Here is a 13563-nt window from a genome sequence, read left to right as displayed (position 1 = left end):
AAGGCTATTTTTAATAGGAACTTAGATCTAGTAAATTGCGAGAGCCTGTTAGATCTATGTTGATTAATAAATTGCGAGAGCCTGTTAATCATGTTATTTGTGCAATGTTAATTATTAACTATTATGTTTTATCCCGAAATATTAATTATTGGTGAACCTGTGACCCTAGGCTTTCTTATTATTGTTTCTTTTCTCCCTAAACTTATTCTTCGTAGTATAGAATTTATTCCCAAAAATATTGGTTACTTAGATAATTTAGATTATAATAATTATTAGGAGTAAAAAGACTTGTTTCCCTGTGGAGTTCGACCCTACTTCCCTATCTACTTTAGTTAGAGGACTTAGGTATTTACTTTTGATTAGGGGATACGACTTTACCCTCAAACAAAACCCTTGAATACAGGTGTATTCAAACAAAACCCTCGTTCAGGTGTATTCAAACAAAACCCTTGAATACAGGTTGACATCATCAAACGTCACCCTGCATTCAAACTCAAGTCGACGTCATCAAACGTCAACCTACAGATGTTACATACGTGTCATCATCAGCTGCGGAACAGAATCAAAGGACTTAGTTTATTTTATTATAAACTTTTATACAGAGATTGTACCCAAAAATCACATATTAATATAAATTCATTTGTTACTTTATTTCCCGTCTTTATTTATTTAGACTCGAAATTTGTGTAAACAAATTTCGAGATCAAGTTGCATCCGATATCAAATCTCCACAATAGGTCTCGAGGGGCATTTGTTGACACCGAAATTTTGTTAATTATTAGGTGTCGGATATATGTAAATAAGGAGATAATATAAAAAATTATAAGATATTTATCTTCTGAATCTCATAGATTATTATCTTTTACTCTACGACTCTCTACATAAAGAGGGTCGAATTTTGGGTTTAATTAGGCTCAGATGGAACAAGTCACAAAGACCCCATCTCCTCCCTACTACCAAACATTGTAGGTACATAGTATGGATTAAGCCGATAAGGCCCCGTACTATAAACAAATATCAAAGCCTAGCCCTTTGGAGAGAGGAATCAAGAGATCTACGAGAGTTGTAACCCACAAATTATTAATAAAATAATTGTTCCCGTATATTTTATGCCTCTTTATTTGTATATTGCAGGTTTGAATTTTTTATGGTTTACAAACATTTCCACTGGTTTTCTTATAAACTTGGTTAATGTACTCTAGGTAGGATATAAGTGGAAATATTGACAATTATATATTAACTAGTTATTGGCCCGGGCGATGCCCCGATATATCATAAATTTATAATTAAGTTTGATCAAAATTAATAAAAAGGATTAATGTTAAAACAATACGGATTATTAATAAGTGGGTCAAATATATACGGAGTAATAATCTATATAATCTTTCATTAATATATTTAAAATACGCATGTCAAATTTAAATTTGAAGGTTATGCATATGAATAGTTTTTGATGAAAATTAAACATTATTATAGAAAATTAAAGTTATGGAATTAAATTTGGAGGTTATAAATATGAAGAGTTTTTTTTTTTTTTTTTAATTTTATTTAATTAAAGTTATAGAGTTTTAATTAATGCCGATGGAATCAATTTATATTGGGGAAAGACGTGACACGTAGGATGTCACCTCACACACATGTGTGTCGTCTAGTCATATTGTGGGAAGGGTGACACATGGCGTGACCATGTTGTTCCCTTGGATTTTAATAATATTATAGATATTAGTCAATTGAGCCAGCTAAAAGCGAATAACGATTACTAAAGTTTGGATTATTTAAAATAATATTGACAACTTTATGTTATTTGAAGTGATGAATAACATAAAGTTGGGATGAGCTGTGATGGCCCGCTACTCGGTAGGGACACATGTGTCCCATACTAAGGGCAAAGAAGTCATTTTGCTAAAAAGACATTGTGGTAAACCAAGATTTTTACTGCTGTCAAAATTTTTGGAAAAGATATCACCACTGTTGTCAATCTGTCATTGCCGCTTTCCTCCATTAACACCACCACCAAAACCAAAGAAAACACCATTATCATCATCATCTTCTTCATCAATTACATGATGGTTTAGATTATTGCACCCATGAAATCAATAGTAGTAGTATACAATCAACAATAAAACGATAACATTTAAATCAAACCCATGAAATTTTCAAAAAAAACAGAAAGCATATAAACCAAGATTCACAGATAAATAAAATAACTTTTTAATTATACTAATCAGCCAATAACAGTATACTAATAAAAATAACAGTATACTAATAAAAAATAACAATATAACAATTAACAATAACTATGTAAAATCAATAATAGTTATGACTGCCAAATAATTTTCGTCGTCGACTTCAACCCCAAACATCCAAAGCTTAGATGAATAATCATCCTACATGATTTGTATATTATCTACAAAAGCTTGCAAATTCCATGAAAATAGATCAGAGCTTTGCGCTTAATTTCGTTCCACAAGGGAGCTCAACTTTCCCTCGAGATTTTCGATCAATAGCCACCATATTTGGAATCTCCTCCAGTTCTCGGGTGAATAGCCACTAGCTATGATGCCATTTTTGAGAACTCCATCTAATCCTCTAGTGTTTTTTCATGGAGAAATGGTTTACCCAACTGTTTACCCCGATTAAGGTGGATTTCCAAATTTAGGTGGAAGTTCTAGCCAAATTCCCCTCTCTGAGCTACCTTCAGCTACACCACCGGCGCCGATCGACTGTTTTTTCACGGGAAGAGCAGCAACTAAATGGGGGAAAATAACTTCTCTCTCCTCCTTTTTTTTTACCCAACCCTTTTTCATTTTACCCCCTAATTTTATTTTATCTTTTTTTTTTTAATTTGCAAATATTATTTTTTTATTAGGGTATTGGACAGGGGGGCCTATACCTGGTAAGGGGCAATAGTTTCTCAAGTTGGGATTCAGTGTGTGTGTGTGTTTTTGTGCAAGTATATGAATTGTATAATTAAATGATTAACACTATCTATTTTAAACTAAAAAGGCATAGTTTTTTTTTTTGTTTTTTTTTTATCTCTAAATAATACTTCCTTTGTCTCATAATGTTTATCTATGTATTTGTGAGAATTTTAGTGGGACATAACATGATTTGCAGTATTAGCTGTACTTTTATTGAATAATACACAATTCAATGTTGAAAAACTGATATAGAGTAATTGTTTTTTTATTTTATTTTTTATTGTATTCAATGTAATTCATTTTTGAAAAAAAATATGGAGTACTCCTAATAATAAAAGAAACACTTCCCCATGCATATTATATGTGGAATCAGGTAGATAAACTGGGACAAGAGTATTATATCATGGGATGGAAAGAATAAGTTATATATGCTCATATTGGATTTAATTTAAAGTGTAATTACTTAATTTCATAGCCTACTAAAAAGGCATAATTTCATAAACTCTATATAAGAGTTAAATGGAAAGAAAATTTAACATAATCCAACTTTAAAATACCCCCGATCCGACCCAACTTGATCTACCCAAATCTGACCAAGGTATTCAAATTGGCACCTTTACATATTATATAACTCTACATGCCAAATTTAACTAGTAAAACAATCCATGTCCAGACAATTCAAAATAGAGATGCGGTCTATATTAAATTTTTAGAAGGGACGGCGATTGAAGAACTAAGAAGTAATAATGATTAACAATACATAGGACTAATGTGATCGATCCACCATCAAAATAATAGTCCTTGCAAAGACAGCAGTGAAGCCTTTAGCTCACTGGTCCCTCGATCTCAGTTGCTCAACTAATGACACAATTCATAAAGATTAATTAAACCCTTTAGAGAGGTAATTAACTCCTACATTTAAATAAATAACGTTAGTTGCTTGTTCTTTCTACACTACAGCTGTAACATTACTTTACAATAGTAATTTAGTACTAAGGGGGTGGTCATTGGGAGGTGAAATCTTATTAAATGATCACCTCAATTATGAACTTAATTAAGTACATCTAGTAAAATAATATTAATTACAATTAAACAAAAGTTAATGAATGTTCTAAGAGCGTTGGATAATACTAGTATAACTAAAAGTAGAAATATTGAATTAAAATGAATATTTCTATCAATAAAAAAAAAATACCGATTAACATATACTCTCTTTATGCATTTTTGAATTATACCGAGTAATTTTAATTTTACTCGTATAATGCATTTTTGAATTACCGTCACAAAATTTTATCTAGGGGTGTTAGTTAAAAAGATCTAATTAATTATGGTAGTATTAATTTAGATTTTAAAAATGGTCAATGAAGTTAATAAATAAGGTGGGTGTTAATGTGAATGAATAACTGAGTGCCATGCAATGGTGAGAGTGAAACCACATGGATTTTATGGAAAGTGTGTCAGACCGTAATTGGTGCGCTAAGCTTTGGTTGTACTTTGCACTGGTTAGATTGTGCTCGATTAGCGGACCGCAATTTTGGATGCTGTAAATGTAGTGTGGTTTGCATTAAGGTGTAGCGTAAGGCTCGGCGACAAAGGCTATGACCTAATCGCAATCCAAGATTTGACTTCTATTTATTATTGTAATTAGTTTAATTTTTTGTATTAATTGTATAGTTAAATACGCTTAATTGCTTATATGTCTTCTAATTCACTTTTGCGAGTTTTTAACGAGTTTAGTTGTGGATTTTGTGATTTTAAGAGGTGATCAATCAACATTAATTACATAGTAAAAATTATTAGTTAAAAAGGATTTGATAAATAGGATATGTTATATTTTTAGTATGAATTTGTTTATGACACTGGAAATTTCTTCTTTTCCTTTAGTCTAACATAACTACATATCTTTTGATTGATTGATTTTGTTGCATATATTTTCACTTAGCTTTTGATAGCTCGAATTCCATGGAACTCTATCCTCAATGATTGATCTTTCTAAGGTCTAAACTAACCAATCATGGCTCAATAGAAAATATGTGGTAGAAAATTTGGGCTACAAACCTCATTGTTAGTAGGATTGGGGCGTGGTATCTACTATTTAGTGATTTAGTCAAGTCATTATAGTGTTAGTGCAAAGCAGTCGAGAAAGACTCTATTATTTTCTTTAATCATGTTCACACTTTAAACATAGAAACAATGTTAGATACTCTAATAAACGTCATGCTAAATCCAAATATACTAATTGATTTTTTTTTTTTTGGTGTCATTATATTAACCTTGTTGCACGTACTATTTAATTTAAATACAATGACTTTCTAGTTTAGTCTAGTATAATTAATTAGACAAAAATAAATAAATAAATAAATAAACCTTGAGGTTTAAAATTTTCACTTATTTAATAGAAATCCATTACTCGTAATTTACCACAAGAGAAAACTCTAGAAAATGATTTCTCATCACAAATTTTAAAACAATCTTCCCATCCAACCCTTAACTCTTCTCCCCCCCAAATAAAGAAAAATAAATCAAATTACCGTTATAAGGAGAAACAACCCTCTCTCTCTCCACCACCTCCCCTCTTCACTCTTCCCTATCTAACTATCGATCCCTTCACTATCCTACAAAACACAACAAAAAGAAACCCACACCTTCAATTATTATCATATCATATCTCTTTCCTTTGAACCTTCCCACCCCTCAAAAATGTAAACCCCATCTCCATATTCATATTCCTCCCCCTTCCCCCTTATTTCTAAGATCCAAATCATTACATCAAATGGGGAAGAAATTAGACAATTCTAGACTTAATAATAACTATAGATCAAAAACCCTCCCATCTTCACCTACTCATTCACTATCCGCGTCCTCCTCCTCATCCTCATCTGAATTCGAGTTCCGTAACTCGATTTCGCCTCGTAAGTCTTCCGCCGCTCTTTGCCCTGCCGATGAGTTGTTTTACAAAGGTCAGCTGTTGCCTCTTCATTTATCACCTCGGATTTCTATGGTCCGTACCTTACTGTTAGCATCTTCCTCAACCTCCTCATCTTCCGATACTACGACTACTGCCTCGCGTGATTCTTCCTCGTCTAATGACTCGACTTCCTCGTCTTTCGCCGCTGATCTCTCTCTCCTTGCTGCTGGTGACCCTTGTTGTGACTCGTCCCGCCCTAGCTCCGTCACCGACGATGACAACAACAACAACAACAAAAGCTATAGCAATAATAATTGCCAGGATTATTATCTAAAACCACGTCCCAACAACAACAACACTAACAACAATAGCAATGTTAAGAAGTCGTCGTCGTCGTCATCATCGTCTTCGTCATCTAAGTACTTTTCACTTTCGAGATTCTCGAATGTGTTTAAGAAAGATCCACCTTCTACTAAGACAACGACAACGATGACAACAACAATGATGACAGAGGGATCGTCGGTGAAGAAGGTAAGCACTTCAGCTAAGGAGGTTATAAGAAAATACATGAAAAAAGTGAAGCCTCTTTACGAAAAGCTCTCGTCTAAGCAACAATCACCATCGCCAATACCTGATAAAAGGAGAGAGAATATTTTACTATCGGAGACGACGACAGCTTTGTTAGAAGAAACAAAGGAAACAGCGGAAGCAAGCGGCGGTGCCAGTGGAGGTGGTGGTAGTGTGGGAGGTGGGTTGACTCAGTCATTTTCAGGGAACTTGAAAGTTCCTAGAATGATCCGTAAGAGCTGTGTGGCTAGTTGTCCGTCTTCGATGCGGTCATCTCCGAGTCACTCTGGGGTGCTCACTCGAACCGGATTGCCGATGCGAGCCGGGTTAGCGAGCTATGGAAGTGGGTCGTACTCGTCGGAGACATCAACAATGGAGGAGCTTCAGAATGCTATACAAGGTGCAATTGCTCATTGTAAGAACTCCATGGTTCAAAGTAGCAGTTCAAGCTTCAATGACAACAATATTGGTATTGTTGGAAATGGCAAAGGCAAGGCTTTAATGATTTGATTATGACTTTGAGTTATAGGATTTAATTATCGTTACTCTTTCTGTTCGGATTTAGTTATCGCATTAATAGATAATTTCGAATTATGCTATTATTGCGTTTCTTAATTTTAATCTCGAACAGAAAGAGTAATTTTATTGTTCACAATATTTATTTAGGTCTTGAGCTAGTATTAAGCTAGTTAGTAGTTACGTGATACCCGATGGTACCTCGTGTGTTCATGTTTGGGTTTCGATATCAAGATCCGGTTTGACTCTTTGACAAATAAGTTAACTTTTTAGGCACCACAAAATTTTAAAAGTACTTATGTTTATATTTTCTCCGTCTCAATTTACTTGTTAAATTTGACCGACTTTTATGAAACCACTTTGATCAGATTGAAATGCAAGTAAATTGAAACGAAAGAAGTAAAATTAGTTGTCCAGTTGCTTTCAAGAATGAAAAGGAAAGATGAGGTGACTTTGATAAATGATAATAAGGTACCACATGTGACTTCTGAAAGTTGATGTTTGGTACGAGCAGTAGTCTTATTTATAGTTGTTACGGAAAATATTGTTTGGAAGATGCTCTCTGATTTTATTATTTGTGTTAGGAAATTTTGCAAATTGCAGTCATTTAAAATTTGTATTTTGCAAATTGCAGCTATTTAAATTTTATTTTGCAAATTGCAGCCCAAAAGTTCGTATAAATTGTAAATTGCAGTCCGATTCAATTTTTTCATCGGTTTACATGTTGAAAAATCTTCGGTAAAGGTTTTAGGGGTCATTTTAGCCCTTAAGGACCCGAATTGAGCTCGGAATTAACAAAAAAATAACGTAAGTGTATCATATTTACAGTTTCTCACAAATCGATACACTTTTATTACGCAAAACGAGATACTTGCGTTATTTTTTTGCTAATTCCGAGCTCAATTCGGTCTCCTAAGGACTAAAATGGCCCCTAAAACCTTAATCGAAGATTTTTCAACTTGTAAACCGATGAAAAAGTTGAATCGGGCTGCAATTTACAATTTATATGAACTTTTGGGCTACAATTTGCAAAAAAAATTTTAAATGGCTGCAATTTGCAAATTTTCCTTTGTCTTATAATATGGTCATCTTTGTTACTTAGATTTTGGAATATAATGTGAGTTGTACTACTTGAATTACGGACTACGAGTACTTCAATTTCATTCTAAAATACTCTTTTGGAGTGAAATTATTTGTCATGTGCTCTTGTATAAAGTACTAATGCAAAACAATATTTTAGGATATCTAAACAATTTGGCTCTTTCTCTGTATTGTTTATAATTAGATTTCATGACTTCCAATGATTTAATTTGGTGATGAACAAGGTATAATTGATCTGATGATTGTATGCAATATTATAAATTGTCCTTTGTTCAATTGTTCTCATCATCTATTTCAATTCTAAAATGTTCTTATCGCAATAATTCTATTTGGAGTAGAAGTTGTTTGATTGAACATTTTTTTTTGGCTTAATCCTTAGCCCAGTTTTTATAATTATTTTATGATTTCGTATGAGTTTGATGTCGATTTTTTTGGTATAATTTGATTGATTTTAATAATAATAAATAGCATTCCACTAACTAATAATTATGAGGTAATAATAATAATAATAATAATGATAATAATAATAATAATAATTGGATGGGTCGGGCATATTTTGGGCCGGCTGTCCAAAACCCGGCCAAAATCGGGCCAGACTGCACATGATCAGCATTCAGCACTAAAATAAGGTGATGAAAATTGTTGTTAACAATAGAGATTTGTACGGTTGTACCATCTTCATTTTATTATCATCTTACGATTTGACAGTTTTGTTGATTATAACATGTTGCTCTATACTATTTTATGACCATCTTAAGATTTGACAGTTTTGTTAATTTTAACATGTTGCTTATTTTATTTTAGCGTACCCTTTTTACTAGGAAGTATTTTACTCCTTATCCTACTACGTTTTCATTTTTCTACCCAATTTTTAATACTCGTACTTTATTCATTTTATTACACCCCAACTTATATAATTTTCTTATTCTCATTCACCTTTCACACTCTCTCCATTGTCTTAATGTTTGAGCAACTAGTTGTGTCAAGAAAATTGTGAAATAGTGATGAGAGATATATAGTTATATACGTGTTGCGATGGTTTTGTCAAAAGTGTTCCGACAATGCAAATAAATATGTGGCTTGACATAATATTGGTCAATTAATGTTATTAATGATTTGGAGACTTTAAAGCTAAATTGTGATTTATATATACTGTAATTCCAAAACAAAAATTTCAATCGACATATCTTATCCTCACACTGGCTATTGATTGTTGTCTTGTTTAATAAGTTGGTAAATCTATTAAGTGTTTGTTTAATCGGCCAACTTATGGCTTGTTTGACATTATTTTTTGTTTTCAGTTTTCTATTTTTTTAAAAATCAAAAACCAAAACAGGAAACAAGAAAAAAGTGTTTCCACTTTTCTGGTGTCAGTTTTTAAAATTATCATAATTTTGATAAGTTTGACTAATTTTTGAATCATTATATGACATATATTATATGATTTTGAAAAAAAAAACCAAAAAATAGAAAACCACAGCGATGCCAAACGAACCCTTAATTACCAGTTTCAACACCTTATCAGTTTTAGATATTAATCATATATCCTTTTCATTTTAGTTAAGTCATTAGTTTTAGTTTTATTTTAATTAGTGTTGCCAAACATAATAGATGTATGTACCCATGATTTTTCAATTCCAGCCACATGGCATGTATTCATTAGCCATTTTATGAGGAACTAGAAATGGAGGAAAGTTAGACATTTACAAATTGATAACAAGGGGTATTCATGTAATTATACATACGTACAAACGAATGCATATTCTGGATTTCTGGTATCATTGGATGATCAAATGGTACCACTGAATATTACCACATATATGCACATGATGGTATTATATATGCATTCAGTTGTACAAAATTTATGCATAAATAGTACAACTGAAGATTAAATGGTACCATATAAACTTTCAGTGGAACAATCAACATGTGGCCCCCCATCACGTGATACAATCCGACCAAAAAATAGGTGGGGTCCACCTACAGACCTCTCTCTTCATATCTCTCTCCTCTTTTCTCTCTCTATCACGTTTTTAAAAAATATTTTATTCAATGTTATGCATTTATAAATGTCTAACTTTCCTCCCTTTAAAATTCCTCGTCCTTTTCTGTCGGTGTCCTTTGCGATTGCTTGATTCATGTTGGAGAATAGGCCTCCCAAATATCACCACATGTAAGTGTTTCACATTTATTGAAGAAGAGAGAGAGAGAGAGAGTTAAACACTTTATAAGGCTAAGAGACTACTTCTTTTATTCTCTTATTGAACTGAATATTTTTTGAGAGAAGGGAATTAGGAACTGAACTGAATTGAAAGGAACAGAACTGAACTTATTGAAGCTGAATTGAACTGAACTGAAAACAACCTGAAGAGAGCAGGCCTTAAGATTATTTCAACACAAAAGTGTAAATAAAATTGTAAAACAACCATATTTTTGTAAATCATTTTCCAATATTTATCTTTGACCGCATATATATTCAATATGATATGAACAAAGATTCTACAAAATCAATATTTAGAAATTACATTTTAAACTACATCTATTAAGATCCTTTATGCTATCTTTTAAAATTTTGAAAATTAAAAGTGATATTGAAACTGGTAAGAAAGATCTGGGTGATCAGGAAAGCGAATGACGAATAGATGTGGATGGAGCTGATATATTATGGATTCGAATTTGATCCATTGATATCTCTCCAAACTAGACTTACTTACGCCACCAAAGTTTGTGCATGGTCATGATGGAACATGTACTCATACCGTCATTCCAAATCATTACATGATCTCATTAACTTTTGACGATAAATCTTGTAGATGAAAAGATATGAATTAATAGTAACAATGACAATTGATAACTTGATTTGGAGATAAAGAGAGTTGAACTCTTAAAGATATCAAGTTCTAAAGAAATGATAACATAATGTTGGAATGCTCCCTAAAGTAAAGGTACTTCTTATGATTGGATTACGGTCTCATTACTTTTTAAGCTTAGTAACTTTGAGCCTTGTTTATTTATGCAGTTTACGTGTGTTATACGAGTTTAAAGTTCTCATGATTAACATAAGTTTATAATTTCTTCTCTTAACTTTAATAAACTTAGTTGCTAACCTATCTTTACTGCATCCTTTGTAGCACTAAACTACATAAAGTATTGTTTGAGTCCCCCCCCCCCCCCCAAAAAAAAAAGGTATTGTTTTGAGTCTAAGAGTGACCACAACTATTATGGTTATCACTTATTTATTACTCTGTAATTTCTTTATCTTTTACCTTACCTATTTTTACCAATGTACCCTATATATGGTCATAAATTTTTAGTTATACGTTTTCTCTCTCCTACTTTTACCCAACCCCACCACACAATCTCCCTCTTTCACTCAATGACAAGGCAAGTTGGCATTATTATTTCACTTAATAACCAAGCTACATGAGGAAGTAGTAACGGTGGAATGTTATGTATTTATAAATTGTAGGGAATATTTCAAGTATTACCCCAAACTTGAACCCCACTGTGATCATACACTAAAGTACGGTGGCTTTCAAAGGGAAAGAAGCTAGAGCAAAAGAGTCGTCAATAAGTTTTAGGAACTTGTAAACCGTTCATAGGGTGAAGGTTACACCCCTTAACGATTCAAGAGATCGTTAACTCCAATAGGTCTAGAACCAAAACTGGTTCGGGGATGAGGGTACAAATCCAACCTAAAGAGATTGAACTTGCCCTAATAATAGGCCTCTACTTTATTCTTCTCGTATTCATGTGCGCTTTCTGACTAACATGCAATCAATAGGTTTACCCTAAACCTGTTTAATCTATGTTGGTTGAATATTAATGTACAAACAAAACTATTATTGGCGATCACTTGAATTATAATCAAATTAACCCTAAACAAGATTATTAATTATCTTATTAAGCGTGATTACAAGTACGAATTCCCTTTAAACATGCATAAAATGTGTGATCAAGCAATAAAAATAAATAATAAGCATCAAGCAACATAATAATCATGACAATCATAATAATCATAATTAAAAATAATCATGAGTCATAAAAATAATCATCATTATGTTAAAGCATAATAATAGCAAGATCCTAGGCATGATACTAACAAGATTAATAACAAACCATATCATGTCACTAAACATCAAAAGTCAAAGCTTTAAACCCTAACATGATACTAGGAACATGAACATTAGGAAAGAAAATAGGAAGCATCACAGAAACCATAATAAGCATATTTGATATTATAACTTTACCCTAAACATGATACTAGGAACTTATTGTTGTCATTCAAAACATCAAATTAAGGAAAGCATCCTAACATGATACTAGGAGTTAAAATAACAACCTAGACATGATTTCTATATCATGCTAACAATAAATCAATTAAAGTACTTACTTGAATGCCTCGTATCTCTTTCTAATAACAAAATACACACGTTAGTAAGTTCAAGGAAAATAATAAAATTAAACAAATAAATTAAATAATTAAAATAGGGATTAGGGACCAAACCCTCAGAAATATCAAACCTTTCACGTCTAGGGCGAAGGCAACTTCGAACTTGGCTAGGTGTGTCTAGTGCTAATGTATGAGGAATTTTGTTTGTAAAAAGGTTGGCTTAGAAAGAGGGAGAGAATCAAGAAATTCTTGATGAGAGTTGATGATTTGAAAAGGGGGAGATATGACCTCTATTTATAGAGAAAAAATAGGGTCGAAGAATAAGAAAAGAATCCGAATTCGAATCGAAAGTAAACTCAATGGAGCAGTTTTTGCGGATTTTGTTTTTATCATATCTTTTGATCCAAAAGTCCAAATAAGGCATATAACATGTCGTTGGAAAGCTCTTGAAGTCTAATTTCTAATTCAATTAGAATTAGATTATAATATTTCGTAGATAAAATAATATGGCTGAAATAGTAGGAGGGTATCAGTTATGGATAGAGTTTTGTATCTCATTCATATCTTTTTCGTTATAGCTCGGAATTAATATTATAATATATCATTGGAAAGATAATTTCAAGATCTATCCAAATCTACAAGATTTGGATAAAGGAGGCACAAAAATAATATATGAAGGTCTTTGAATATCTTTAAATTCGAATAGAAGTAGGATTTAAGAAAAAGGAAAGTTTTTATAAAAGGAAAGTTTTTATTTAACTCAAATTCTTTAATCATATCTTTTCAAAAAGGATAATCAAGATAATTTAGAAACTTATAGAAGCTTCTAATTAATCATAGTTAGTTTAGGAATAGGATTAGACCTTTGGACCCTCCACATGATCATTGGGCCGTAGGTAAAATCCAGTTTGGGCTCAGTTTAGTATTTTGGCCATAACTTCCTCATTATTCATCGAAATTGGGCTTATAATATATCGTTGGAAAGGTCTTTTCAAAACCCATCCAACTACACCGTTATTGGACCCATATCATGGACCAAAATAAACTAGAATGCACGTTTTTCAAAAATAGGGTAAGAAAAGAAATATTTTCAAAAACAGAAAGAAGAGATATTTTAATAAAAACATCCTTATCACTAGACTTTTCACACTTTTTCT

The 13563-nt window shown here is 32.2% G+C and overlaps 1 protein-coding gene across 1 annotated transcript; it reads left to right on the top strand.

Annotated features, from left to right (window-relative positions):
* Window positions 1–5249: 5249 nt before the first annotated feature.
* On the top strand, window positions 5250–7466 carry LOC110725949 (probable membrane-associated kinase regulator 1). The gene has a single exon (XM_021905423.1). It carries the CDS (start codon window positions 5695–5697, stop codon window positions 6904–6906), a length of 1212 nt encoding a protein of 403 aa, XP_021761115.1. The 5' UTR covers window positions 5250–5694; the 3' UTR covers window positions 6907–7466.
* Window positions 7467–13563: the final 6097 nt, after the last annotated feature.

The sequence above is a fragment of the Chenopodium quinoa genome, unplaced genomic scaffold (genome assembly GCF_001683475.1).
Source record: "Chenopodium quinoa cultivar QQ74 unplaced genomic scaffold, ASM168347v1, whole genome shotgun sequence".
In the NCBI taxonomy this organism is placed as follows: domain Eukaryota; kingdom Viridiplantae; phylum Streptophyta; class Magnoliopsida; order Caryophyllales; family Amaranthaceae; genus Chenopodium; species Chenopodium quinoa.
This window is presented reverse-complemented; position numbering and strand designations above follow the sequence as displayed.